Source organism: Loxodonta africana, chromosome 9, assembly GCF_030014295.1.
Source record: "Loxodonta africana isolate mLoxAfr1 chromosome 9, mLoxAfr1.hap2, whole genome shotgun sequence".
Lineage (NCBI taxonomy): Eukaryota > Metazoa > Chordata > Mammalia > Proboscidea > Elephantidae > Loxodonta > Loxodonta africana.
This window is the reverse complement of record NC_087350.1, coordinates 66,932,446-66,959,104: the sequence shown is the minus strand read 5'-3', so window position 1 is coordinate 66,959,104 and position 26,659 is coordinate 66,932,446. Positions and strand designations below refer to the sequence as shown.

At 43.4% G+C, this 26,659-nt stretch overlaps 1 protein-coding gene across 3 annotated transcripts in view; it reads left to right on the top strand.

The window, feature by feature from the left end:
* Window positions 1-17,740, top strand: part of PALM2AKAP2 (PALM2 and AKAP2 fusion) — a 401,677-nt gene extending 383,937 nt beyond the window's left edge. For 2 of the 3 annotated variants that reach the window (XM_064291624.1, XM_010587765.3), the window contains 2 exons: window positions 1,288-1,466; window positions 12,082-17,740. In XM_064291624.1, the coding sequence (XP_064147694.1) occupies window positions 1,288-1,466; window positions 12,082-12,180 (278 nt within the window). In that variant the 3' untranslated portion in view covers window positions 12,181-17,740. The remainder of the gene's footprint in view (window positions 1-1,287; window positions 1,467-12,081) is intronic. The other variant, XM_064291625.1, reaches the window with a different exon arrangement.
* The last annotated feature ends 8,919 nt before the right edge of the window (window positions 17,741-26,659 follow it).

Genomic DNA, 26,659 nt, shown 5'->3' with positions numbered 1-26,659 from the left:
AACCCACCCCGTAATGGGCTAGAAGCCCTTTTTTTTTTTTTTTTTTTTTTAATGGGCTAGAAGCCAGGGCCAAGCCAAGCATTTCCCAAGAGGGAGGAATGCAGATGGTTGTAGTGAAAATTTCTCAGTGCTAGAGTCACTATATTTTTGTTAGCTTTCCATCGAGCCCCTTGGCCCTCAACTCATGACAACCATATGCACAACAGAATGAAACACTGCCCAGTCCTGTGCATTCCCTGTGATCAGTTGCAGTTGTGATCCATAGGGTTTCCATTGATTGATTGTTTTTGGAAGTAGATCACCAAGTCTTTCTTTCTAGCCTTTCTTAGTCTGGAAGCTCTGCTGAAACCTGTTCAGCATCATAGCTACACGCAAGCCTCCACTGACAGACGGGTGGTGGCTGGACATGAGGTCCATTGGTTGGAAATCAAACCTGGGTCTTCCTTGTAGAAGGCAAGAATTCTACTACTGAACTACTATTGCCCCCACCAGAGTCACTATACCACTGTTTAATTAACTATTAGCCTACTGTCCTCATGCGGAGAATTCTTGGAGGGCATTTCAAGAGCTAACTTCTCACCGTTTCCAAGTCCAGTGCACACCTTTTTCTACAACACCAAAGCTGCCTTCGGTGGCACTCATTCCTTAGGGTCTGGGGGTCTCAAAACCAAATGCTTTCAGGACCCTGGCAGGTAAGGTAAATTAATGTAAAACTAGGGTGATCTGGGAGAATAAGCCTAGTTCTCATTTTAAGGTTTTACAAGACTGTGCTGTCCATGCAAAAAACTGGATAGGTCAGCTGACAATTGGTTATGTCTGATACAGAGGAAAGAACCTGGTGATAAATCCAGGAGATCTGGATACCATCGCTGGCTACCGGTGACCTCAGCACAGCCTTGCCTCTGCAGACCCACACCTGTAAGAAGTGGATCTCTAAGGCTCAAAGTTACCACCACCTCTTACAGTCTATTTCTGTGATCTTTGATAGAATACATGTCTCAAAACAACTGTTTCCAGTGTCTGCTTTGTCTGTCTGACATATACTGGCAAAGTACCTGACAGGCCTTGTTGATCTAATTTGCTTTTTAGAACTGGTTTCCTTGAGGTCTTTGTTGGACGGGTTTATGACATTATCCTTAAGCGCTTAGATCCTTGTGTTAAAATAATCTGTACTTAACCATCATTCTGATACCACTCTATGTCTGAGGTTGCTTTTGCCAGTTTTCTTTCTGAAAGCAGTCATGAGCAGACAAGCTTAGAAAGGGTGTTCTCTTCATGTTGTTTCAGGGAAAATAGAGAAAGTCAAACCTCCTCCATCCCCCACAACCGAAGGCCCCAGCTTGCAGCCTGACTTAGGCCCCGAAGAGGCTGCCGGACCCCAGCGGCCCAAGAATCTGATGCAGACCCTCATGGAAGACTATGAGACACATAAATCTAAAAGGCGCGAGAGAATGGATGATAGTAGTGTAAGTTTTTCCTTTCCTCTTTCACTTCTCCAAGGACGGACGTCAGCATGGAGTATGGTATACCAGTTCAGTAAGAGGTTGTCTGGCCAGCATCATGGTTCCAAAACCAGTTTTCAAATGTCTGGTTTAACATGCCTGGATCAGGTTTTTGCCTGATTTCCCAAAAGTGTTGATCATGTATGGAGCAGATCCTTTGGCTGCTAAGTGTAGTTTCAGCCTATTGGCAAGGCTAATGTATGAACTGTCTGGTGTGTAGAAAGACAATGTACAAAGGCAACATGGGATAGAATGTCTACTCTGTCGGCAATCCTAATAAAGTTACACAGTACTCAAGAAACCAAGTGTGTGGGGGCATAACCAAGCCTGTGTGTAAGGTTTGGTAGGAAAGAACCATTTAAAATGACAGTTAAAAACCACATGGCCACCCTTCAATCCCAGCCCCCAAAACTATGCACAAGATGTTTGTGAAGGAAACCATCTGCTCTGTGTTTTTTTCCTCCAGCAAAAGTCTTCTGAGCTGTTATTCCATACAGCCACCATAGTCAGGACCCTGGAGGTCAGCTTCGGTGTTTCATGCCAATCTCCTGGGAGTCTGCTGGCATTAGTCTCTTAGGGGTTTGGGGTTTAGGTTTTTGCCTCATTTCACAAAAATGTTGATCATGTACAGAGCATACCCTTTGGCAGTTGTGCCCTCTTCCCGATTATACTTAGGGCGCAAATAGCTTGAGTTGGTTAAAGATACTACCCAGTTGACCTGGCAGAGTCTCAGTTTATGCCTGTCGTCCTGTAATTATTAATAGCATCTCCTTTCACTCTGAAGTGTCCCAGTTTGGATGATAAATGATCTGATCACCTTCAGCTTGAATGCTGCAGGGCCCACCATAGGAATTTCATTCTTACTTCCTGTATTTCATGTCCTGGTTGGCTAAGTTAAAGGATTTCTGGAGCTGAGGCCAGATACAGAAAGTTGCTTTCTAAGTATGTGGCAATAAAGAAAGGCTTTCCCATGTGTTTACACCCGAATGGCATGGAACTGACTTAGCTATCCTGTTAGGCCTCAACATGGACCCTCCTGTGTTGCAACAGTGAGATGGGGACTGGCCCTGGGAGGCTGCTGCAGACATTTCTCTTGCTGGGCTTCAATGTGGGGTGCCAGTCACTCCTTCCCTGAGTCACTTGTACTCTTTCTGTTCTCCGTAACTTTACAAGAGCCTCACTGGTGCAGTGGTTAAGTGCTCAGCTGCTTCCTTAAAAATTGCAGCCTTGGAAACACTATAGGAGAGTTCTACTCTGTCTTATAGGTTCGCTATGAGTTGGAATTGACTCAACAGCAGTGGGTTCTTTTTTTTTCTTTTTGGTTTTACGTCACTGTAGCCAGCCCTTCTTTGTAGTCACCCTAAATGTATGGAGTTCACCACTAGGTATTTTGTGGAGCCTATAGCCATTTTGAAGCTTAGTGCTAGAAACTTCATGTTTCTTTTCTCCCTGGTAGCAGTTTTGGTGGTAGCTAGCCAAGTGGACCTCATTTTGGTGTGGATGGGGAAGAACAAAGGGAACCACTTAGAGTGTGATCCACACAAGTGTTTTCTAAGCACTGTCTACATATCTCTTGTGTGTGCCTTTTTTCTTGGAATGCAGATGTTAGAGGAAAATACTACACATAAGGCAAGAGACAGCTGTCACTCATTTCATACAGGCAGAGGGCTGGAGCCTCCTCCATGCAGCCACCCAACAAATGCCAACCAGGTTTGCATTAATGAAGCTCTGGAATCAGCTTTTTAGTTTCCTGATTGCCCTTCATTTATGCTAGTGAAGCGACAGCCTCCTGTCTCCATTTTTCTTAAGTAAATAATATTTCCAATAAGGAAGAAAACTAATTCAGCTGTTAATATCCCCAGCTCTTTGGATTCAAGTGTTTTTGGGATAACAGCGTTTTGCACTGATACTAATATTACAAGGGAACCAAGTTTGTTGTTGAAAATTTTTAGGACAGAACAAAATCTATCCAATATTCTATAATCCAAATCCCAGAAAACATACTCAGATTGCTCCTAAAGCGAATATGTAATCATCAGTCAGACCTAATTTCAGAGCTACCAGTTCAGATTCACGGGTCTGTTCTCTTGTTGTTTGTGTCAGTCACTTGAAGAATATGTTGAAGTTTAACTATAGGAATGAACAAGCTTTCCTTTTTTTTCCAACTACTCTGGGGCTCCCCTCCATTCTTCTTTAATTGTGTCTTATACCAGAAGGATAGTGATAGGGAGTTGATGGATGGCTTGCTGGTTGAGTGTGTCATCAACCATCTTCCCTGCCCTTAGAAACTTCTGTTCTTCTGGTTCCATTTACATACATTACTCTCAAGGTGAAAGGTGGCTTCTTAGTTTCTCTACCTTCTAAGGCCTAATATGGCCAGCACGGGGCCCAGTGTCACCCATGGCTCTCCCCATCTCAAACCCCCCACCCCTGCCCCCAATATTGCTTCCTATAAGCTATTTGGCAGCATTTATGGCCTTTTGGAGATTGTAAACCACACCTGAGAACCAGAGTATCTCAGACATTATCAGGCCCCCAACCGCGGTTTGCTAATACAAAGAACCAACTTTATGAATTGAATGAAAAGGGTTCTTATTTGTTGGGCTTCTAAGGAGAAGGCAGACCTAGAAATGAAAGAGGATGATAATTGGGATGTATCTACAATGATACATTAGACACAATGATATTGATGAGAGTGAAGGACAGAAGGAAGAGAAGGATAGACAAGCCAAATGAAGCTATGCCTGATATTTTGTTAAGTTCTGCCAACATAACTGAGAAAAACTGTTTCTTGCCATCAAACTAGTTAAGTGCCTCACCTACCCCTCTGTCAGACTATTAGTGGTCTCTCGAGTCCTGGCCACCAGCTCAGAGCCTGCTGTTTTGTATTTTTCCCACTTACTACAAACCGTAAGCAGAGCAAACAGGGAGAATGTTTGGCTCATGGACTCCTTGCCAGGGAGTGGCATGGGCAACGTTGTGTACGTTTTGATGGCCTTTCTCATGCTCCTGAGCTGTCACTCTCTCCTGCTGGAAGCAAGGAGGTAATTTGAGGGCTCAAAGGATGGAAAATTCATGAGCTTTCTCTCAGAACGACTACCTAGGAGTCACTGTATCAGCAATATTAAGTCATCCATGGATGTAGTTGGTGAAAAAGGTTAATGACAAGGAACAGGAAAAACCCCTTTTCTCAAAAAGTTGTCCCCAAATGGCCATACCTGTCAACAGCTCAGAACTCATGCAAGGAGCGCCATTTAATAGCCACAGTTTTGGCCCACCTGAGTGTGGGATGGTCAGCCTCTACTTACTAACGGATGCTCCAGCTAGTTTCTGGGTAAGGAGGGTTGCTCTCCCCACCCCTGTTCTTACCCAGAACTATTCACTAGCCTCTACAGGTCCTTTGAGCAAATTAGAACAAGGCATCCCATGTGGGTGGACCCTGCACCAGAGCACACAGTTAGGTAAATGGAGCGTGGGACTGGGATTCAGCCCCCAAGCATCCCCTTACCTGGTACTTTTGTGCAGTACTCGTGCTGCACACCCATATCCAGCAATCCTGCTCTTATCATAAGTTTTCTTATTTGGAAGTGTTATGTGGAAATGTTCCCTTATCCGAGTCTGATGCCGCCTTGCTCAGTCATACAACTCATGATGGACTGATGATTCATAGTTGGCTAAAGGACCTCTTCCTGCTTTGCGAAGGAAGGGTATTTAGGCAAACAGTATTTTCTGGCCAGTGTTCCCCCACCTGACCTGAATCTCAGAAGACATTGGGTCATTGGATTCGTGATGTTCTTGAACACATTGGTGGACTTGCTCTCAGTTTCTCAGTTGAAGGGGTGCTAGCCTAAGTCCAAATCACAGCCTCCTGGGCATTCAGCCCCCTTTCTCACTCCTAGTGGGTTTTTCTCCTGTATGTTCTTTTTCTCTATCTTTTGCCCCAAGACCTAGTTTCTGAGAGGTCTTTCAGCCACTTCTGCCTCTGTTAGCGTAAGAGAAGTTCCCGTGGTGCTCCTGGGCCAAGTCAAAGCTGGGGGCAGGCAGTTACTGCTTTCCTAAGACTTCTTGGCACGTTTCCCTCCAGGCCAGGGCAGCCATTGGGAGTTGTGGCAGTGCTCTCACTGAGTGGCTAAAGGAAGCCCGCCTGCCTCCAGTCTCTCTCCCCCCCCCCATGAAATTTAGGAGGAGCTCAGCCACAGTCTGCCATGCTTAGAGCTGCCCCAGCTCTTTCTGGGGTTCTAACATACCCTAGAGAGGATGCAAAGGAGAGGAGAGCTACAAACCTGTCAGCTTCAGCCATCAGCTGGGAGCCATCATGGGGAGCTATAATTTTTCAGTTGTACATCTAAAAAGCAGTCAGCGATCACAGACATGTGATCCTACCTAACTGCTCTGTGAGTTCCCAATAAATGCCTCAAGCGTCTTAAGCAATATAAATGCAAGGTCATTACCACAGTTCTGGAGTGGGCTGTCCAAAGCGTGTCCCCCTATGTCATTTCCCATACCTGGGCCATTTTCTGCCCCAGGCTTATTTTTGCAGAAGACTTTTAGTCTTCTTCAGGCACTTCTCATCAAAGGATCATTCCAACCTTGGTAACGTATCCAGGCCCTCAAGGTTGTGATGTATGAGGCTGTCTAGTCTTCCCGCAGTGCCCGTTAGGTCAGCCAGCCTCAGAGAATCCACCTCTATAAACCCTGCATTTAAACCAACTCCCATCTGTGGCTAAGGTCTACTTTTCGTAGGGCAACAGTCTACAGGACTGTTTTGGGGGCACAGATAAACCTACAGGAAGGGAAAAGGCTGTTTGGCTGTAGATTTGGACTCTAGCAAATCCACACTGGCCATCAAGGCCCTCGCTGGTGGGTGGCTGGTTGCATACAAGGGGTGGGGGTGGGATCTTGTTAATTCAAAGCACAGAAAATAGAAACAACAAATTTTGAATTAATAAAGTATGGCTTCTCTGATATTTTTATTAATGGATAGTAGGGTACCTATGCTGTTAAATAAACTAATATCCGATGAAGCAAGTCCTGGCATGGGTATATAATGGTCTCTTGATGTTACTGCCCCCATCCACTCCTGGCAGGGTGCTGGTTCCCAGCTGGGGGTGTTCTGTGTGTCTTTGCCATGTACTAACCCTGGTCTTTTCCCTCTCTGCCAGTACACCTCTAAGTTACTGTCTTGCAAGGTGACTTCCGAGGTACTTTTCAACTTGTTTGTCTTGGTCTTCCTGCATGCTTGATCCAAGTGCATGCTGTTGTGATTTGCCATTTCCTAATGGGTTAAACGGAAAGGGCAAGAAAATGGCTTTTCTCCATGTTTATTTCTTCCTGGAAACCTTGGTGGCGTAGTGGTTAAGAGCTACGGCTGCTAACCAAAACGTCGGCAGTTTGAATCCACCAGGCGCTCCTTGGAAACTCTGTGGGGCAGTCCTACTCTGTCTTATAGGGTCACTATGAGTCGGCATCAACTTGGCGGCAACAGGTTTGGTTTTTTATTTCTTCCTGCCTTTTCTGTATTGGAGGACTGCCTCAGAATTTTGGAGTACCTGCCACAAGGATACACAATGCTGTGCTTTACTGTGCTGTGTAGTGGGGTTGGAGAAGACCTTGTTTGCTCACGGGTCTGGAAGACGTTTCGGCTGGAGGGCATAACTAATGATCTATTTGGATTTCTTTCATTTTTTCAGGCACTGACAGCAAATACACTCAGGTCCGGCTAGAAAAAAATGTAGTTCAAGCTGCCTGAGCTGTTGATGCTGAGCAGCCCTTTGTTTTCCTTAACATAAGCCCGGAGAGCTTCAGTCCATAGCTTTCAGATGAGTTGTTCCAAGTGTGAACCATCCCAGTTCCCTTTCTCCCAAATCTTTAAACTTACTTTTTTGTTTTGGAAGCTACTTTAAGCATTGGGTTTTCCAAAAGGAATTCCAAAAGAAGGAGTTCTTCCTCTACCATTTTCTTTTATAAGTTACACAAGTGCGTGTGCTGTGAGAAAGCAGTTTTTTCGGAGCATTTTTTATTTCTATAGCATGTTGTTATTCTTTATTTTAAAATATTTTTTCAAATATACAGAATTATAGAGTGCATCATTCATTCATTCGCTCAATTGACAATTTACATAGGACCTATTATGTGCCAGACAAAGTCCCTGATATCACGGAGCTGGCATCTGACTGTTTCAGTAATATAACGTAATAAAATAATAAAGCTTACCTATGTAGCTTAGTCTATTCTTATCATTTTATAATATTTGCTTAATATTCTTTGAAGAAATTAATATTGCAAATGCAATTGAAGCCCTCTTGTTACTTCTCCCAGTTCCCATTTCTCTCTTTTCCCCCATCTCTCCTGTCTTCCTTCTCTCCTCCCCTCCTTCTTGAGAGGTAACTATTCTTGAATTTGGTGTTCATGATTTTTATGCATGTTTTTATATTTACACTACACATATATGTGTATATATATAAACAATATCTTATTTTTGCATGTTTGAAAATGTTCTATAAATGGTATCTCATTGTTGTAGCCTCTGCTCTTTATTCTGTCTGTGTTGTTTTTAGATGTGCCCATGTTGATACTTGTGGTTCTCGTTCATTCATTATAACTGTTGTATAGTATTCCATTGAATGAATATATTGTGATTTATTCATCCTCCTACTGATGGAAATGTAGATTGTTTGCTTTTTTTGCAATTATGAACACTGCTTCAATGACCGTTACCATACATGCCTTTTTGTGTACTTGTGGAAAAATTTCTCTCTATTGGTCTAGGAGTAAAAGCACTTGGTATGGGCCTTCTAAGTCCTCACATTCACTAGATATTTGCAATTGATACTTACTAGAACCAACTATAGCATAATATGTGTTTTAAAAGTCTGTTTACTTAGCAGAAATAATTACAGTTATTTCTGTAATTATTTCTGAGGATTATCAGTAATTTTCTTTTGTAAGGTACAAAGTGAATACTGAGCAAAGTGAATACTGAGAATATCACTGGACGTACCCTCCTTGGTGGTTAATTGTGCTTCTTATCAAGGGGATAGCAATTTGAAGAATTAGCCCCAAGCCCTTTGAGCCAGCATAGTTAAGAACAGTAAAATTTGGTCAAATGTGTTCAAAGAAGATAAAACTAGGCCCCAATTCATCTTCAATTGAGAAGGGACTGGGAGGATAAAAATATAAATATTAATATAAGTATAAATAGTGTGACTGGTATTATTTATCTATCTGTAGTTCCCACCTCCAAAACAAAATAATTTATGTTGATTGCTACTCAAAGTTAATCAATTCACTTGAATTCCTTAAGCATTAGAGAGAGCAAATATTAAAGGGTTGTTCAGAGAGAATTGATTTTTCCCCCCACCAGACCTGAGTCTGAATTAAAATTTGATATATACAACCTTATATCAGTCTTTGTTATTTTTTCTTTTTCCCTCTTTGTTTCCACAATGAGTGTTGGTTGCCTTCCTCTAATGCCTCTTTAGACTCTAAGCTTGCAGTCACTGAATGGCAGTGTAGCATGGTGGCCTACAGCATGGACTCCATACCCAGAGTGCTGGGTTCAAATGTGGGCTTTCCTCCTACTTTGTAATATTGGGCAAGTTACTTAAACTCCCTGTGCCTCAGATTCCTCATATGTAAGATAGGAATAATAATAGCATGGATCTCATAGAATAGTGGTGAGAATAAAAACAGTAACTGGTCCATAGCATACATGATATAAGTGTTTGCTATTATCAGAGCCCTAGAGGTAAGTGCTTTTTTGCCCAAAAAAGAAAGTAAAACTAATACACAGTAAAAAGAATAAGAGCTCTAAATTTCCTGGAAATATATAGTTCTTCTCTCTCTCACACACACACACACACACATCTAATACAGTAGTCTGGATTAGTTACGGCATAAATCCACATTCACGTACCTTCTCTGAGGACTTGGCATTTGAATCTTCAAAGGCCAGCTGTAAGACTGGCTTCACCCCTAAGACCATCCTGGGTGATAAGCCTTGTGAATCCAAAGAGAGGAAGGTTGTGTTGCCAGCTATTTTACTGACGATCTGTTTATGTTCTTGTCTCTGCCATTACTAGAGGCTTTAGATTTCGTCAAAAATTCAGACTCATGCTAAGTGGCCATGCAAATTAGCAGAGTGAGTTAGTTAAAGACAGCTCGTTATTAGTATAAATGGATTATTTGGGCTCCCACAAATAGCCCTGCTATGTTAAATGTTTCCATATTTATAAATATCATTTTTCTGCCCATTAGACTTTTTTGTAACTAAGTTCCTGAGGGAAGGGATTATTCTATCCCCAAAACCAAGCACAGCCCCTAACACTTAGTAGCAATCCAATGAATATTTGTTAGACGTATGATAACATGGGTTCCTGAAGAACAAACTAAATTTTCTCAACGTGATGGAGAAATAAAACAGGGCTTAAATGCAAGATAAAAAAAAAACATTAGAAAAGGAGGAGACCATGCTTTTCAGAACTTTTTTTTTAACTTTTTTATTTTTTGCAGTTTGTGTGTGCAATCTGCAAGCCAAACAGATGACTATTTTATACAACGCAAAACTCCTTATAAAAATGCCATATGGTTAGATACCACTTTATAGTTTAGTAAGCCCTTTCACGTGATAAGATCAACAATTATCATTGTTTGAGAACTTACACCAGAACCTGTGCCCGGCATATATACATTGTCTCATTTAGTCCTCAGGACAACTTCCTGCTGTAGTTTTTATTATCCCCACTTTACATATAAGGAAACTGAGGCATAGGGGTAAGTGACTTCCCCAAGTTCAGGTAGTCACTAGGATTGAAACCTAGGTCTGCCTTCTCCAAGAAAGTCTGTGAAGAAGCAGGACAGGTACTGTCTCCATATTGTAGATGAAGAAACTTGAGACACAGGATCCCATGAACAATAACAGACAGAACTGGAAATAGAGTTCAGGACTCCCAAGTCTAGTCCAGTGCTGTTTCTCAGCACCCTATTACTACACATTGACCAGAAAAATCCTCTATTGAATTACACCAGATTTGGAAGCATGCTTCCCTTCTACTAATTTGTATTTCTTCAATACTGAGTAAGTACCCACGGTGTGCTTATACACAAGACATTTCATAACATGGCTTATGTGCTTAACAATGCATCATGCATTCAACAAACGTGACTGAGTACATCCTGCATGTAGGATCCCTGCCAGGTCCAGCCGTCCCTGCTAGGAGGAATGGAAAGGCTTCCCAAAGGAAAGTACATTGAAGCACTGGGAAGTTCATCCATTTAACAAAGGTACAGAAACGTAGGTTGAGGTGGACACCCAGACCTTCAGTCTACTCAGAATCTACTTATGCCCAGGCTTCCACATTGCCTGTAACCTGCATCTCCTTGCTTCTCAGCGGTTGTCAGCATCACTGTCTCTTGCCAAAATGATTGTTCTTAGAATAAGCAGAGCCTTCATTGCAGTTTGGGTGATCCAAATTGCTGGCTCTGCTGGACTTTACTGCACACCCTAAGCTAACTCTACAGCAACTGGTTGGCATACATGGGCGTACTTTTGCTGCAGTATTATGACATTGAAACTTTTCTCAAATGTTGGCAACCTAATTGTCATTCATCTGGAATCTCATCATGACCAAACTAAAGCTAGATTGCCCGAAATCTCCCCTTAGGAGCCCACAGACTATGCTAGAGAGCTGGAGGGATGGAGGTGCTACCCTGATGGGAGTGAGCCTACTTGTCCTCAGTGTTGTCACCTTTAATGCCAGATACCTGCACCTATGACACTGATGCTGCATCAATATGCCCAGATTGCTTTTTATTGGCCCAAGAAGCTATTTTGTTCTGCTTCTTGATTTTTTTTTTTTCTCATTTAGTGCCTCTTTGAAGTTTCATTATGCCTGCATAGACTTTTGTGTTATAAATATGATCAGAGCTTATGTGGATCCTGAAGGCTTGATGAATTCAATCCACACTGGTCCAAATGTTTGGAATTTTGGGTCTGCTTGTTTATGACAAGACCAAGACAATCTAGAGCTACGCTGTCCAGTGTGGTAGTCACTAACCATATGAGGCTATTTACACTTAAGTTAATTAAAGTTAAATATTTAGTTTCTCAGCCGCACTAGCTATATTTCAAGCATTTAAAAGCCACATGTGGCTAACGGCACCATATTGGACAACCCAGCTACAGAACATTTCTGCCATCACAGAAAGGTCTTTTGGGAAGCAATGATCTAGAGCATGTAGAGATCTGCTTTGTAATCTAACACACTTGATGCAGAGTAAAGTCTAGTTTAAAGAAAGCCTCTGTAACATTTCGTGAAGATTAGACCTTCCTATATTGAAAACCGTGGATCAAATAACAAATGAATTTTGGCTATGAGATTAATACACACCCAGATCTACATTTTTGCCTAGTGCCGCTCCTACTTCCCAGCAGTACCAGATGCTTCATTACTTTCCCCTGCCATCCCCTGTCACATAGATGCTCTTGAGAGAGGAAAAGGAGGAAAGCAACAGTAGAGGTTGGTTCGTGTACATAATCAATATTCCGTGAACTGTACAATATTTTTTTCTCTCCCTTCAGGTCCTTGAGGCCACACGGGTAAATCGAAGAAAGAGCGCGCTGGCCTTGCGCTGGGAGGCAGGAATCTATGCCAACCAGGAGGAAGAGGACAATGAATAAACTTCTTTCAACCCAGGAAGCTTCTTTGGTGCTTGGGATGCCAAGAAACCAAGAAATTAATCAATCAAAGCATTTTAATGGAGTATTTATTAAAGTACAACCAAACTCAGCAATCCTTATGTAGACCAGAAGCTGCAATAGACAATGATGAAAAATGAAGAAAGTGAAAAGGAAGTCCACCCATCAAACTCTGACACCCAGGAGTCAAGAGAAAGGATTTTTTTTTTTTTTTTTTTCTTTCGTGACTCAAAGAATTGTCTGGATTTGGACCAATCCACAATTGATTAAAAAAGACAAAGAAGTTACAAGCAAATCCACATGTTTACTTCAGGTAGAGCTGAGACCAGCCTCACTGGGTGATGAGGAGGAACAAGTGGTGGCATAGGGCATTAGGGAGCCATAGGACCCAGGCTGGGGCAGTCTGCCTGGTGTGTCTGCTCCCACCCACCACTTGTAGCACCAGGGGTGCTGGGTTAATCCAGCAGCCATAAAATGAACGATGTTTCTTTCCATATTTGCTCAGAAGAGGCAGTTATGATTCCATTTCTCTTACATTTAATTGTTTTTAATTAGGAGCAATTAATGATTGCAATACATACAATCCTGATTTTTAAGACAATATTTCTTCACGTTGTAAACACAATCTATGTTGGGAGGTAGAAAAAGGGGGGAGAAAGCCAAACCAAATGGATTATTTTAGCTTTAGAATCCTGTCTGTTTATAATATTGACTGACCTGCCGCTAATGAGAACACATTTTCGTACTTACGTTTCTTCATACAAAAACTGTATTTAGTAGGTAACAACTATTTTTATGATGGGATGGGGGAATATATACATGTATAAAATCTGCACACATTGAACAGCTGGGTTCAAGACGGTAGGGGTATTTTTAGAGTGGCAATAATTCAAAAAAAAAAAAAAAAGGGTGAACTCTGCCTTAGAGGGATAGACGACAAGAAATACAAAGGTGTTTATAACTATATTTGATATAATAAAGTGGGCCTTAGAGATGATAGTAGGAAGAATGATGGGTGACTTTAGAGCAATCAAGAAGGAAAATTTAAAGAAAGGTCATGAAGGTAGAGAGAGGAGACGGGAGGGAGAAAGAGTGGGAAAATAAGGAAGCAAGAAAGATTATTTTTGCTGAGCAAGCAGTGTTTTTCAGGATGATAGAGAAAAATATAGAATAGAAATTTAAGTGCAAGCTTGGAATCAGCTACAAATCCTAAAGATGGTGTGTGTGTGTGTGTGTGTGTGTACATGCACATGTGTGTGAACCTTTGTATGTGTCAAGTGTGTATGTTCATGAGTGAGAGTATGTGTGAGTTAAAATTCCAGAATGATCGTGGAACATGGGTATACAGTTATTTCCTTCAAAGCTGTTTGCCAGCTTGAGGAGTGAGTGAGAATTTCTTTTTTATGAAAAGGAGTATAAAGGCACCGAGTTGATGCAGTGTTTCTAGTATTGAATTGAATTTGCATGAGTCACAATTGCAAAATTTTGAGCAGTTTTGTAACTTGACACTTAAATATCATATTTATTCTCATGCTTTGCAGTCATGCTTATTATACTATGGGGGATGCCAGCTTTACTCTTTCTCTCATTTAAAGCAATACAATAAGGGCATTCAATAATTGGGTGCCCTAAATTTCTGGATGAGAAAAATTTTCAGTTCTGGCCATGAGAAAAAACTCACCAGCCCCCCTGTTCCCCCTTTTTTAAATTCCCTCCTTTGCTTTAAAACTGTGGTTTTTACAGAAGCAATAATTAAGTCAGACCTCACTAAAGTTCATTTTTGTTTTCATACTGTTTTGTCACAAGCTCTAATATGTTATTCTGACAGGTAGCATTTCCACAAAATTTGTACGTAGTGTTATGCACATTATTTTTGCTTCTTTTATTAGACTCGAGTTGACTTTGGGGGAAGTTTATTCACAGGCAAATGATGGGCACATGGTAAGAATGGAATAGTCTAATACCTGACAAGAATCCTTTCAAACTGCCAAGGGAATCTGTAGTTTGAAGACATTCTACAAACGGTAACCAAGAACAGCATGTGGGCAGTTGGCATCATCGTATGTGGCTCACTCTTCTGAATGGTATTCAACAAAATGTGCTCAGCGTAGAAAACACAAAACAAATAAGATTCCCACTAGAAGGAATGGATTTTCCGGTAGAGAGGCTGGCATGGGGACACCTAATTCCAGGAAAACGAGATCTGTGTTAGATGAGAAGTCCTGGAAAGTGGAGTGGGAGCATTCAGGTGGGAGGATCGTCTTTGCCTGATGATCTCCAGCCAGTAGTCCCAGAAGCCTGGGCTGAGGACTCAACAACAAGGGAGTGTTCCCAAGGCAGGCACGTGGGTGAGGCAGCAGCATCGGTGCCCCAGGGCACAGCCAGCAGTTAGCATGGCTGGAGAGCAGGATAGTTCTATGGGTTACACAAAGAATAACAAGTGCTTCATGTTTTCTGGACTCCAGGATCTGGTAGAGACCATAGAGATGATGTGGGCTAATTTCCTCATTTTTCACAAGAGGAAACAGTGCTCATGACTTACCTTAAGTGTTTTTGTTTTTGGTTTTTTTGCCAGAAACTATGTACTCACGTTAAACCTACATTGAAGAGAATTTGCAGCCAAAAGGGAAGTTTAGGAGGCCACACAATTAATTGAATAGCTTTAGAGGCAGACAAACTGGTCTTTGACTTTGATTGAACCAGAAGCACTTAAGGAATAGTTTAGAATTTTAGGGGTGGGTCTTTTGGTCCACTGTCCGTGCATAGATAAGGAAACTTCAGAGAACTGTTTACCTGTGGCCCCTACATCTCTGACTTGAGCTCCTTCTCCTGTGTTGCCTTCCAGATGACTGCTGTGGATTTCCTTGCCCCGCTCGCTAATAATCCTATTATAATCCTATCAAAACGTATTTTTTAGGAAGAGCCAGATTTTCTCTGTGCTCTTGAGTTTTTTACTCCTTCAAGAAACATTCGGCCACCACTTTGTACATAGCACCGTGCTAGGCTCTGGGATCCCAGACAAACCCTTTTAACTTCCTGATGATGGAACAGAGCCTAGAGGAAAGTCATTCCTACCTAATCTATCGAGGGACAGAGGCTTGGGAAAAACTTCACCTCTGATGCTCATCCCTACCCCCAATAGCACGCAAGCTTTTTAATCTCAACTATAACGAATGTTTAGATTCCGTAGATGTTAAAAGCTTTCCTGAAAGTATTCCATTCTGCAGTGTTTATAGATGTCACTTTCCTCCGGAGCTGATGAACTACTGACATGCCTTGGCTTTCTCATCCAGAAATTATGGAATCAGGGCCTGTCAGTGGCAGGAGGCTGGGCTGTGTTCTACTTGGATGATGCAATGCAGTTTCCCTGCCTCTCTATCCTCCTGCATGCTGCCCGCCCCAGGCAACAATATATAACCAGTATATAGGTCAGTGTCCACATATATATACACACACACACAAATATACATATAAAGCATAACAAAGAACACTAAAGCAGTGTTGACTCTTGTCTCTGAAGACAAATAAATTTTTTTCCAACTAAAGAATGGATTTAATTAAACTCTGTATTGGGGGAAAAAATAGCCTAAATGTTAGAGATGGTGAATCTATCCAGTTTTAGTTACCGAATCAATCTCCTGAATTCTAAGCATTCAGTGAGCTGCCAATTTTGGTTTTGTGTTGCTCTTTACCCAAATGATATATATATATTTTTTTTTTTTTTTTTGGAGGAGGGAAAAAAGCAGCAATACTGTGTGTGAAAATTATACTCTGTATCTGGCTTTCCTGTGTATGTTAACCACTTAAATGTTATCCTGCTTTGGTTTTATAGTGATTGTGAGGCATTCAATGCAAGTATACAATTATTTTCTCATTAAAACCCAATGTGTGTTGTGTCTTTGTAAGTGATGGCTACCTGTCTGGGTGTGGAGGGAGGCGCGCCCACACATTTGGAACAAAAGAACTAATACTAGCTGACAGAGCACCACTGTAACGGGCTCTCCCCAAAGCCCCGTATGCAATGTCATCTCCATCTGCCTGGGCTAGACCCCAGAAGCCTTCCACAGGACCCACAGAAATGAAACATGTAACTTTTGATGACAAGGTAGGCTCAAAAGCCAAAGTGATGGTCGGGCAGAACAGCAGGGTAAGCTGTTAACTGAACCCTATGTGTGGCTCTTTAGCTCTAAATTCCAGCATCTCTGTTGGGCTCTTCTGTGAAGAGGAAGCCATTTCAGACTTCAAGGTGTGTACTGAGACCACAGATTAATCAGGAAGCTTCCTCCCCAAATTTTCTCCTGCTTTTCCCTTTCACTCTCTTGTCCTCCCTTCCACTTCCTCGTTCCCCCTTCACAGTCCAGCTGCCTTGATCCCATATCTTCAACTGCTTGCCCTTAATCTGGAATCCCTGGGTGGTGCAGGAGTATAAACACACTCGGCTGCTAATCAAAGGCTGGAGGTTCAAGTCAAGCCAGACATGCCTCAGAAGAAAGGCCTGGTGATCTACTTCCCGAAAACCATCCATTGAAAACCCTACGGAGCACAGTTCTCCTCTGACACCATGGGGTCACCGTGAGTTGGGGCCTTCAAGAGCAACTGCTTGCACTTGGTCTGCACTTCTTTCCTGGTGCCTCTTTCTCTCTCCCCACTTACGTGACTTCTCCGTTCTTTTCTCTCAGGATCGCCAACCATATGTGTTCCTGCTCTGAGCATCTGCCCCTCTCTCTGCAGCACACCCTATCATGGGTGGCACCTTCCAACAAGTTTTTTGACTCATGGGCCCCACTGAAAACCTGATGGACCTTTAGTAATAGTAACACTTATGAAGCATTAGCAACGTGCAATAGGGTCGCTGTGAGTCGGAATCGACTCGATGGCACTGGGTTAGCAACGTGCAAGGCACTTGGAAAATGCTTTTCATGAACATGATTTATTTCTTACACAACCCCCCCCCCCCCATTTTACATATGAGGAAGCAGGCTCTGGAACATCAAATCACTTGCTGCATATCACACAGCTCGGAAATGGCAGCTGTGGATTTCAACCTGGGCACTCTGACTCAAGAGGTCTTGCTCTTACCCACTCTTCCCACAGAAAGGCACAGTCACAGTTTCACCTATAAGTTCCGACAGACCTGTTAATGTGCGTGAGGACCAGGTGAGCTTCCAACACCTCCCCATGGTGTACTTCCCAGCAGGAGTGCTCCAGTAGATCAAGGCCAAGGCTGATAGCCCAGGTCTAGAGAGGGAGTGGGGTTTTGGGTGGTAGCTGCAAAGAAGTTTCTCCCTTTCAATGAACTCCCTTTGGGTTCTTCGGGATCATCTCTCCCAGGAGATGGTGAAGGAAGATGGCCCAGATGGACTTCTTGCCAAAAAGGAACCAGAAGTGACTGCAAATGGGGTGATGAAAAATGTGCCAGAATTAAATTGTGGTGACAGTTGCACAACTCTGTAAAGTTACTAAAAATCACTGGATTGTACAATTGAAACAGGTAAGTTTTATAGTATAAATAAAGCCGTACCAAAAAAAAAAAAAAAAACCACAGAGAAAGGAACCAGAGTAAGACTCCAGGGGAAGGAAGGGCCAAGGAGGCCACACAGCCTTAGGTTGAAAGGAATAAAAGAAGTTCTGACATCAATATGTAACCATCAACTCACCAGATAGTAAGAAAAAAGGCTTGCTCTCCTTGGGGTGACCCTTGGAACCAGGGGCACTGGAGCTGTGATGCAATGTTGATTTAGAGTCCAGACTTCTTTCTACCCATCACTACTAACATCTGGGGGGGTATCTTAGGCTGGGATCTCTAGAGAGGCAAAACCAGTGAAGTGTATATACAGAAAGAGAGATTTATCTCAAGGAAATGGCTCACACAGTTATACAGGCTGGCAAGTCCTAAGTCCGCAGGTTAGCATCAGGCTGGAGGCTTCTCCTGACGTAGCTGAAGAGGCTCAAGATCAGCAAGCAAAATGGCAGGCTGCTGGCTCAAGTCCTAAGAACCAAAAGTTGGCTGATGTCGAAAGAGATGCAGGATCCAGAGCAAGCAAGCTTTGTGTAAACATATGTATACATATTTTGGGTGCAGGCCACACCCCCAAGGAAACTGATTGGCTGCTCATATCAGACCACAAAATGGGGGATGACTAGATCATTACGTGATGGCCAAATTACATCATTACATAATTGCCAAACTACATCATAGGTGCCAAACCACTGAGAATCATGGCCCAGACAAATTGACACATAACCATCACAGAACAGTAGGCAGAGTCAAGGCACACAGGACTGGGATTAGGCGGGCTGGGTTTCTGGGAACACAGGCTGTGACAGTGATGGCTCCTGCACTGGTAGAGGGGAGTGGGGCATCGAATCTGGTGTAGTCATGGAAGAAGTTAACTTTGCAGGCCACACAGGCTCTAGAAGTTCAGCCAGATGCTTACCTAAGGAGGCTCTTTTCCGCCAATGAGGCATTAACCCTCTAATGACCAGAGTGCAGGTATGCAGGCTTTTTGCTCTGTGATGTGGAGCATCAGTGGGAAGGGAGAGGGGGCCTATGTCTACTACCTCAGCCTCATTTGTTTTTCCTCAGTGGCAAAGAGGCTGCGGTTGTGGACACGTGAGCCATGAGGTTAATTTGGAACATTGCTCATTCTAATTATGGAGGTCTTTGTCCACACAAGAGTGGCAGCAATACCCCTCTCTACACCAAAACCAAACCAGACCCGTTGCCTTTCAGTAGATTCCGACTCATAGCGACCCTATAGCACAGAGTAGAATTGCCCCACAGGGTTTCCAAGGAGTGCCTGATGAATTTGAACTGCCAACCTTTTGGATACCAGCCGTAGTAGCACTTAACCACTATGTCACCAGGGTTTCCAACAAAAAATTCAGAATTAGATTGCTAAGGGGACATAGAAAAGAGGGAGAACTGCAAACGAGATTTCGAATGTTTTAAATGTACAAGATGACGCTAAAAGTAGGAAGGATGCCTCAGGAAACACTTGGAGACAACACAGTGACATTTCTAAATGTGGGAGTCCTCATTGCCCAAGCATTCATGTGTTTTCTCGCTGAGAAAGAATAATGCACAGTGTAGATTTTTTTAGTCTGTCAGGATGTAGTGATCTCAGTGTCACAGCTAACCTTGATGAGAGAATTCTCAAAACTCTGTTTCAGAGTCTCAAATGTTGGACTCTAAACAACGGAATTGATCTTTTTGTATCTAGAGAATTAAAAAACATCAGTCTCTCTTTTCTTTTCTTTGGTTTTTCTCTGCCCACCCATTTACATAACTATCTGTGCTGTGCCCTTCAAATGGTAACAGCAAGGTGGCTCTGGAGAGCTCTGGTTCTCAAGCCTGAGTGACATTAGAATCACCTGGAACCAACCAACAAGTTGCCATTGAGTCGTTTCCGACTCATGGCGGGTCCGTGCGTATTAGAGTAGAACTGTGCTCTACAGCACAATTTTTAAGGCTTTCTTCTGAGGAACCTCTGAGCGGACTTGAACCTCCAACCTTTTGATGAGCAGCCGAGCATGTTAACCATTTGCACCACACAGGTGTGACACACTACCCTGAATCACCTGGAAGCTTTTTTTTTTTTTTTTATTAACTTTTATTAAGCTTCAAGTGAACATTTACAAATCCAATCAGTCTGTCACATATAAGTTTACATACATCTCACTCCCTACTCCCACTTGCTCTCCCCCTCTTGAGTCAGCCCTTTCAGTCTCTCCTTTCTTGACAATTTTGCCGGCTTCCCTCTCTCTCTATCCTCCCATCCCCTCTCCTGACAAGAGTTGCCAACACAATCTCAAGTGTCCACCTGATATAATTAGCTCACTCTTCATCAGCGTCACTCTCCCACCCGCTGACCAGTCCCTTTCATGTCTGATGAGTTGTCTTCGGGGATGGTTCCTGTCCTGTGCCAACAGAAGGTCTGGGGACCATGGCCGCCGGGATTCCTCTAGTCTCAGTCAGACCATTAAGTTTGGTCTTTTTATGAGAATTTGGGGTCTGTATCCCACTGATCTCCTGCTCCCTCAGGGGTCCTCTGCTATGCTCCCTGTCAGGGCAGTCATCGATTGTGGCCGGGCACCAACTAGTTCTTCTGGTCTCAGGATGATGTAGGTCTCTGGTTCATGTGGCCCTTTCTGTCTCTTGGGCTCTTAGTTGCCGTGTGGGCTTGGTGTTCTTCATTTTCCTTTGCTCCAGGTGGGTTGAGACCAATTGATGCATCTTAGATGGCCGCTTGTTAGCATTTAAGACCCCAGACGCCACATTTCAAAGTGGGATGCAGAATGATTTCATAATAGAATTATTTTGCCAATTGACTTAGAAGTCCCTGCAAACCATGTTCCCCAGACCCCCGCCCTTGCTCCGCTGACCTTTGAAGCATTCATTTTATCCCGGAAACTTCTTTGCTTTTGGTCCAGTCCAATTGAGCTGACCTTCCATGTATTGAGTGTTGTCTTTCCCTTCACCTAAAGCAGTTCTTATCTACTGATTAATCAATAAAAAAACCCTCTCCCACCCTCCCTCCCTCCCCCCCTCGTAACCACAAAAGTATGTGTTCTTCTCAGGTTTACTATTTCTCAAGATCTTATAATAGTGGTCTTATACAATATTTGTCCTTTTGCCTCTGACTAATTTCGCTCAGCATAATGCCTACCTGGAAGCTTTTTAAAACTCTGGTCCCATGCCCAGATTTTTCCGATTCAGTAGGTCTGTGGTGCAGTCCTAGAATTTTCTAACAATCATTGCCTGAAGACGCTGCTGCCGCTGGCGTCCAGGGACCTCAGTTTGTGAACCTCTGGCCTGGAGTGTAAGACATGACTAGGTTCTTGAAATGTCATTTACATATGAACACTGGAGAACGCGTGGTTTGTAAGCTGCAGATGTGGTCACTTGTGGCTCTGGAGTGTTTCAAATATTTGTTGGGGGCTTTTATTTGTTTTAAACTGCCCAGCACATCAATTCACCATTTTGTGGATCTTGGTAAAGCAGAACCTAGACTCCACTCAGACTCTTGAGTGAAGCCCTCCTAGCTGGGACTAAACAGATTAAGAATAAAATGAAAAAGAGAGGATGGTATCTATATACGTTCAGACTTTAATTTTAGGGCAATATCAAGGGATTAATTTGATCGTTAAAAGACATTTTTATTGTGTGGAGTCAGCAAAATTAAGACTCAACATTAATGAATATTATCTTTTTTTCTTTCTTTTTGGCTTTAAAGAAGAGACATTTATTTTTTCACTGTTTAGGAACCTAGAAGTCCAAATTCAGAGCCTGGCTTTAGGGGGAGGTCCTTTGTGCATGTCAGCTTCTAAAATCGGTTGTCCAGTGTGTGGAGACACGTGTGTCAGAGCAGAACTGTGCTCCGTAGGGTTTTCAGCGGTTGATCTTTTGGGAGGAGATACCAGTCCTTTCTTCCAAGGCAGCTCTGGGTGGACTCCAACCTCCAACCTTTTGGTTAGCAGCTAAGTGTGTTAACCATTTCTAAATTGCAGCCAGAGTCGAGAACTAACAGTCTAGTGGAGAAACGCACTGCTTCATGTCCTGACCTACTCCAGAGAGTTCTTCAAAGCAACTTCCAAGTGAAATTCGTAAAAGGCTCTGAGGGGCTGACATGGCCCATCTCACTGGCCCCAGAAGAAGACAGTGTTGGTGATCTAAGGAGAGGCTTTGCAAAGCTGCAGGTGTTACTCCTCTGATACTTCTCAGCTCTCCTCCCTCTAGGAAACCACTCTGCCTCTGGCTGACTGACAGCAGACCTCTGATACTTCTCAGTTCTCCTCCCTCTAGGAAACCACTCTGCCTCTGGCTGACAGCAGACCTCCGATACTTCTTGGTTCTCCTCCCTCTAGGAAACCACTCTGCCTCTGGCTGACAGCAGACCCTGCTGCTAAAGCTTTTGAGTTAACTGAGGGATGAACAAGCTCTAAGGGAATGTCAGAGGCATACTTTAACCTGTAATGGGAGCACACGGAGAAAGATCTCAAATGGACAAAGGCCAAAAATGCCATAGGATTATTTCTGGCAGATGAATCCAGAGTCATTCTTCCCATTAGTCATTATAAGTGTTTGCCAATTTCCACAGTATAAATACTTCTAAAATGGTTGAGCTCAAAATACCAGTGGTTTAACAACTGGATCACTAAATTCCTGGATATTTAATAATTGGCAGAGAACAAAGGCTGCCGCAATTTGAAGACACACAGGATGACCTAGAGGTATGGAGCTAAAGCCCTAATTAGCAAGTGGCTCTTGTGAACTAGTCACAGCTGGTAGCCATCAGGTATTCAGGATCCTAACTATTTCTCCTAATCATCATGATTAGTCCTAGATAGCAAAAAGTTGGCTTGCTGTTGGGATTGCAACCAATGTCACAAAACAATATGTGTATACATTTTTGAAGGAGAAATTAACTTGAGCTGTAAACTTTCACCTAAAGCACAATTAAAAAAAAAAAGTAGGCTTGCTATGATATACTGTATTTTACACAAATAACACACGCCTTATGTGTTTGCCTGTCACATCTCCCCCTCGCCCCCCACCAGGCATCCTTACAAGTGTGCTATGCTGTTTTTTCTTCACAACATGTGAAAAAAAAAACTGGCATAGCAGCGCCTGTGAAAATACTTAAAGGGTGGGAGGACAGGGCCAGTAAACAAACACAGAAGGCATGGATTATTTGCATAAAATATGGTAACTGTCTCCTTTGGAGACTTTTGGTGGCAGTGCCTGACTAGTTGCTGGAAGTATTAGGATCATAGCTTCATATGAGCACAACTACTGCCCAGGCTCATTAGATTTATTAATTATAAGCAGGGCTTCAAACTGGTTCTTCCCAGTTCAGTCATGGCTAAGGAAGCAAAACTGGAACAGACCCGAATTTTTTAAAATTTGTGTGAACTGCTATGATAACTGAAATGGAAAAAATTATGGGTCAAAACCCTGCTAGAAACCTAATCTCCCTCTTAGAAAACAAGGGCAGCGTACATGTTGCATAGCAACCAAATCTCTTGCCCATGAGATTTTGAGCAGAATCAGAAACAATGCCACTCACCTCAAAGATGGTGGCCAACCACAGGACTGTGAATGTGTGTCGCTCTCCACAGCCCTGCCAATAATCCAATCTCGTGCATCAGGCTCCTGAAAGGGCTAATTATATGCCTCTTCCAAGTCTCCCATTCCAGGGCTTTGATGCCTAATTTTTCCCCTTCTGGTTATTGTTCCGCATCCCCCAAATTGTAAAAATCCAGGTCCCTTCTGGTTTTGCTTCCTCGGCCATGACAGAACCGGTTTGATCTGGCTGGAAACCCTGCTTGTAAGCAACAAACACAGCCCAGCTGAGGTCATACCACTACCCCAGTCGCCAGGGTCTATGACAGAGGAAGGGAGAGGAAGAGATGCTATGAAGAGCAAATATGTAAAATAGTAGAGCCTATCTGTGCATGTAAGAACAAATAAACATGAGGTTTGTTAAGACAGTTTTAACTGGAACTGGGGAAGTATTTTTAGCCCTCACTTATCACTGGAAGTCTGGGGAGGCAGCTGCTCCAGGGTCCAATAATGCTTCTGCCCTGGCCTTTCCTTATCCCTTAATTAGGTCCACCCAGGGATAACCCATACTGTCTTAGGATGCTTTTCATTTTTCCCCTCACTGTAGGAACTATATACTTGTGGTATTCTTTTGGACATGAGAGACACATCCAAGTGACTAGATGATTGGTAAAAGGCCAGAAAGATTCAAGACCTTATTAGTGAAGGATCAAAAGCTGCCAGGAGTCTTAAGGAGAAAAATTAGAAAGAACCTCCCAAGACAAGCATGAAGGCTACAGAAGCACATTCATTGATAACAGCACTGGTGGACATCCTCTATTTTCAATGCTTCCAGTTCACTTTAAAATGCTCACATCTGCCTGCAAGTATGCAATGCAGCCACTAGGTGGCAGTGCTCCCCAAAGTACTAGCTCTTTACTAGCTTCCATAGCATAATGGGAGTCCTGGTGGTATAGTGGTTAAGAACTCAGCAGTTAACCAAAAGGTCAGCAGTTCAAATCCACCAGCTACTCCTTGGAAACCTTATCAGGCAGTTCTACCCTGTACTTACAGGGTCACTGTGAGTTGGAATTGACTTGATGGCAACAGGTTTACAGCCATGAGCCTTCCTGGGGCTCAAAAGGATGTTTTCCACTTTTCACGTTAGGGCTCCTTTGAGTCGATTAGAGGGCAAACAATTATGTAACAGGCATTGGGCTGAGCACTTTACACAGACTACTTCATCCAACTCTTAACAGTCCTTCAAGGACCATGCTATTAATATCATCTTCATTTTACACATGAGGAAACTCACACTCTAAGAGTTTTAAGAACTTGCTTAAGGTGATAGAACTCGTAGTGAAAGGAGGATTCAAACTGAGGCAGTCTGACTTCAAAGCCTGTGCTCCTGTCCCCCACACTTTCCTTCTCATCAGCTTGATTCAACAGGCAAACAAACCTGGGGTCTTGATCCTGGGCCAGCTCTGCTTTCTCCCAGACTAGTAGGGATTATCTGTAGTACAGACCAGCCGCAAGAAGGGAAGTGATACTGGTAGTTGGAAAGTGGGCCATGTACACTAAAGTGGCTACGGTGTGGGGCTGTGGATGTGGTACTGACAGTGTCTGCTAAAAGCAGCCACTGTCACTAATAGTCAAACCCACTCAAGTTCTGGCTCTTTCCAAGTGCACAGGCATAGGCATGTGGTCTGCCCTCTAAGTTATCACAAATGCCTACTGAGATATGGCCAATGTTCTAGTGTGGTGCACTGTATTACTTAATATGGCCCTTCTAGCCACGGTCTTTGTAACTTCCACGAAATGACTAGGTGGGACCATATGAATGAGGTGCTTGCGGCCCACCAACGGAATTGGATAGCTTGCTAATAATATAAATAAGGTGCATGGGACCCTTGTGGGGTTGGGATCATGCAAATAAGATGTATGAAACACTTAAGAGGGGATTGGTCAGTTTGGCTATCCTACCCACCTTAGAGGCTTAAAATGAGCCATCCCAGAGGCAGAAAGGGAGAACCTCACCACCACCAAGAAAGAGGAGCCAGGAGTTGAACACAGCCTTTGGACTCGGGATCCCTATGCTGAGAAGCTTCTAGATCCAAGAGGCAGAGAAGAGAGCAGTAATACCAGACAGCAGCAGAGAAACAGCGGCACCAGAACCAAGAGACTGGCAGGAGATGGTACGGTGGGCTTCCTGGCCCAAGGAGCAAGAAAGCTGAGCGCCTTCAGGCAGGAGGCTTGCTAGTGGAGTAGGGTACCTCCAGGTACTTGGTAGAGCAAAGTTTGCCTACCCTCTGAGCTAGAGCTGAGTGCCTTCTGGCTGAGGCTTACTGGCAGAGTGGGGTACCTCCGGATACTTATCACCAGAGATAAAAGATCTTTGTAACACTTGCCTGAGCTGAGCAGAGGCCAGGCCAAGGGCCAGAGAGAGACCTGCCCGCAGGACCTGCTGAGAAGAGGCAGTCCTGATCAAAGAACTGTATCCTGAATGTTCCTGAACCTGAACTGTAACCTGTTACTTTCCCAATAAACCCTATAATCGTGAATGTTGTCTGTGAGCTCTGTGTGGCCACTGCAATGAATTATCAAACCCAGCAGAGAAGTAGAGAGTGCCGTGGGAGAGACGGTTGGTGTCAGAATACGTAAAAAGGTTGGAGAGAGGCGGTATGTCTGGTCTCTGCCTCGTAGGAATCTCCCTTAGGCTGTTGATCTTGATTCTCCTTCCCACTTGTGAAGTTAGAAGAGGTCAGAGGCCCCTGCCATGCCATTCTTACATCTAGCATGCTATACAAATAGTCACCTGCTCTCCAACCTACAATATCTATTTCCTTGCCTCCTGCTTTTCATACGCACATGCACGTACACACACGCACACACAACTTTATAGAAGCACCAAGTTCTAAGTGTCTATTTCTGTATTGGGCAGGGTAAAGCTAGACTGTCAACAAAGAGACTCAATAATTAATACAGTGGCTTAAAGAAGTTTATTGCTGTCTCAGGTTACACTCCGAGGGGAACATTCTAGATCTGAGGGCAGATCTGTTTTAAGCAGTTATTCAGAGACTCAGGCTCCTCCCATTCTGTTGCTCATCACCCCCTAGGACCTTGTTGTCATGGGCATAGTCCACTTTGGGAAATGATGAGGTGCTGTGAAGCCCTTTACTGAGAACACAGGTGTGCCCATTCCACAGATCCCCAGTAGTAATTGGGGATGAAGTGCAGAAGCCCAAGGTGGGCAGAGAGAGGCTCACCAGGCTCCCACCATTTCCCACTGCAGACATCTAGCCCAGAGCGGGGGAGGGAGGAAGTGCCATCTTGGAATGAAGTTAGAAGTTTCTTTTTGTTTTTTTAAACTTACACTGGATAGACCACACTAAGTTCTGAACTGAAATTGTGGCCTGA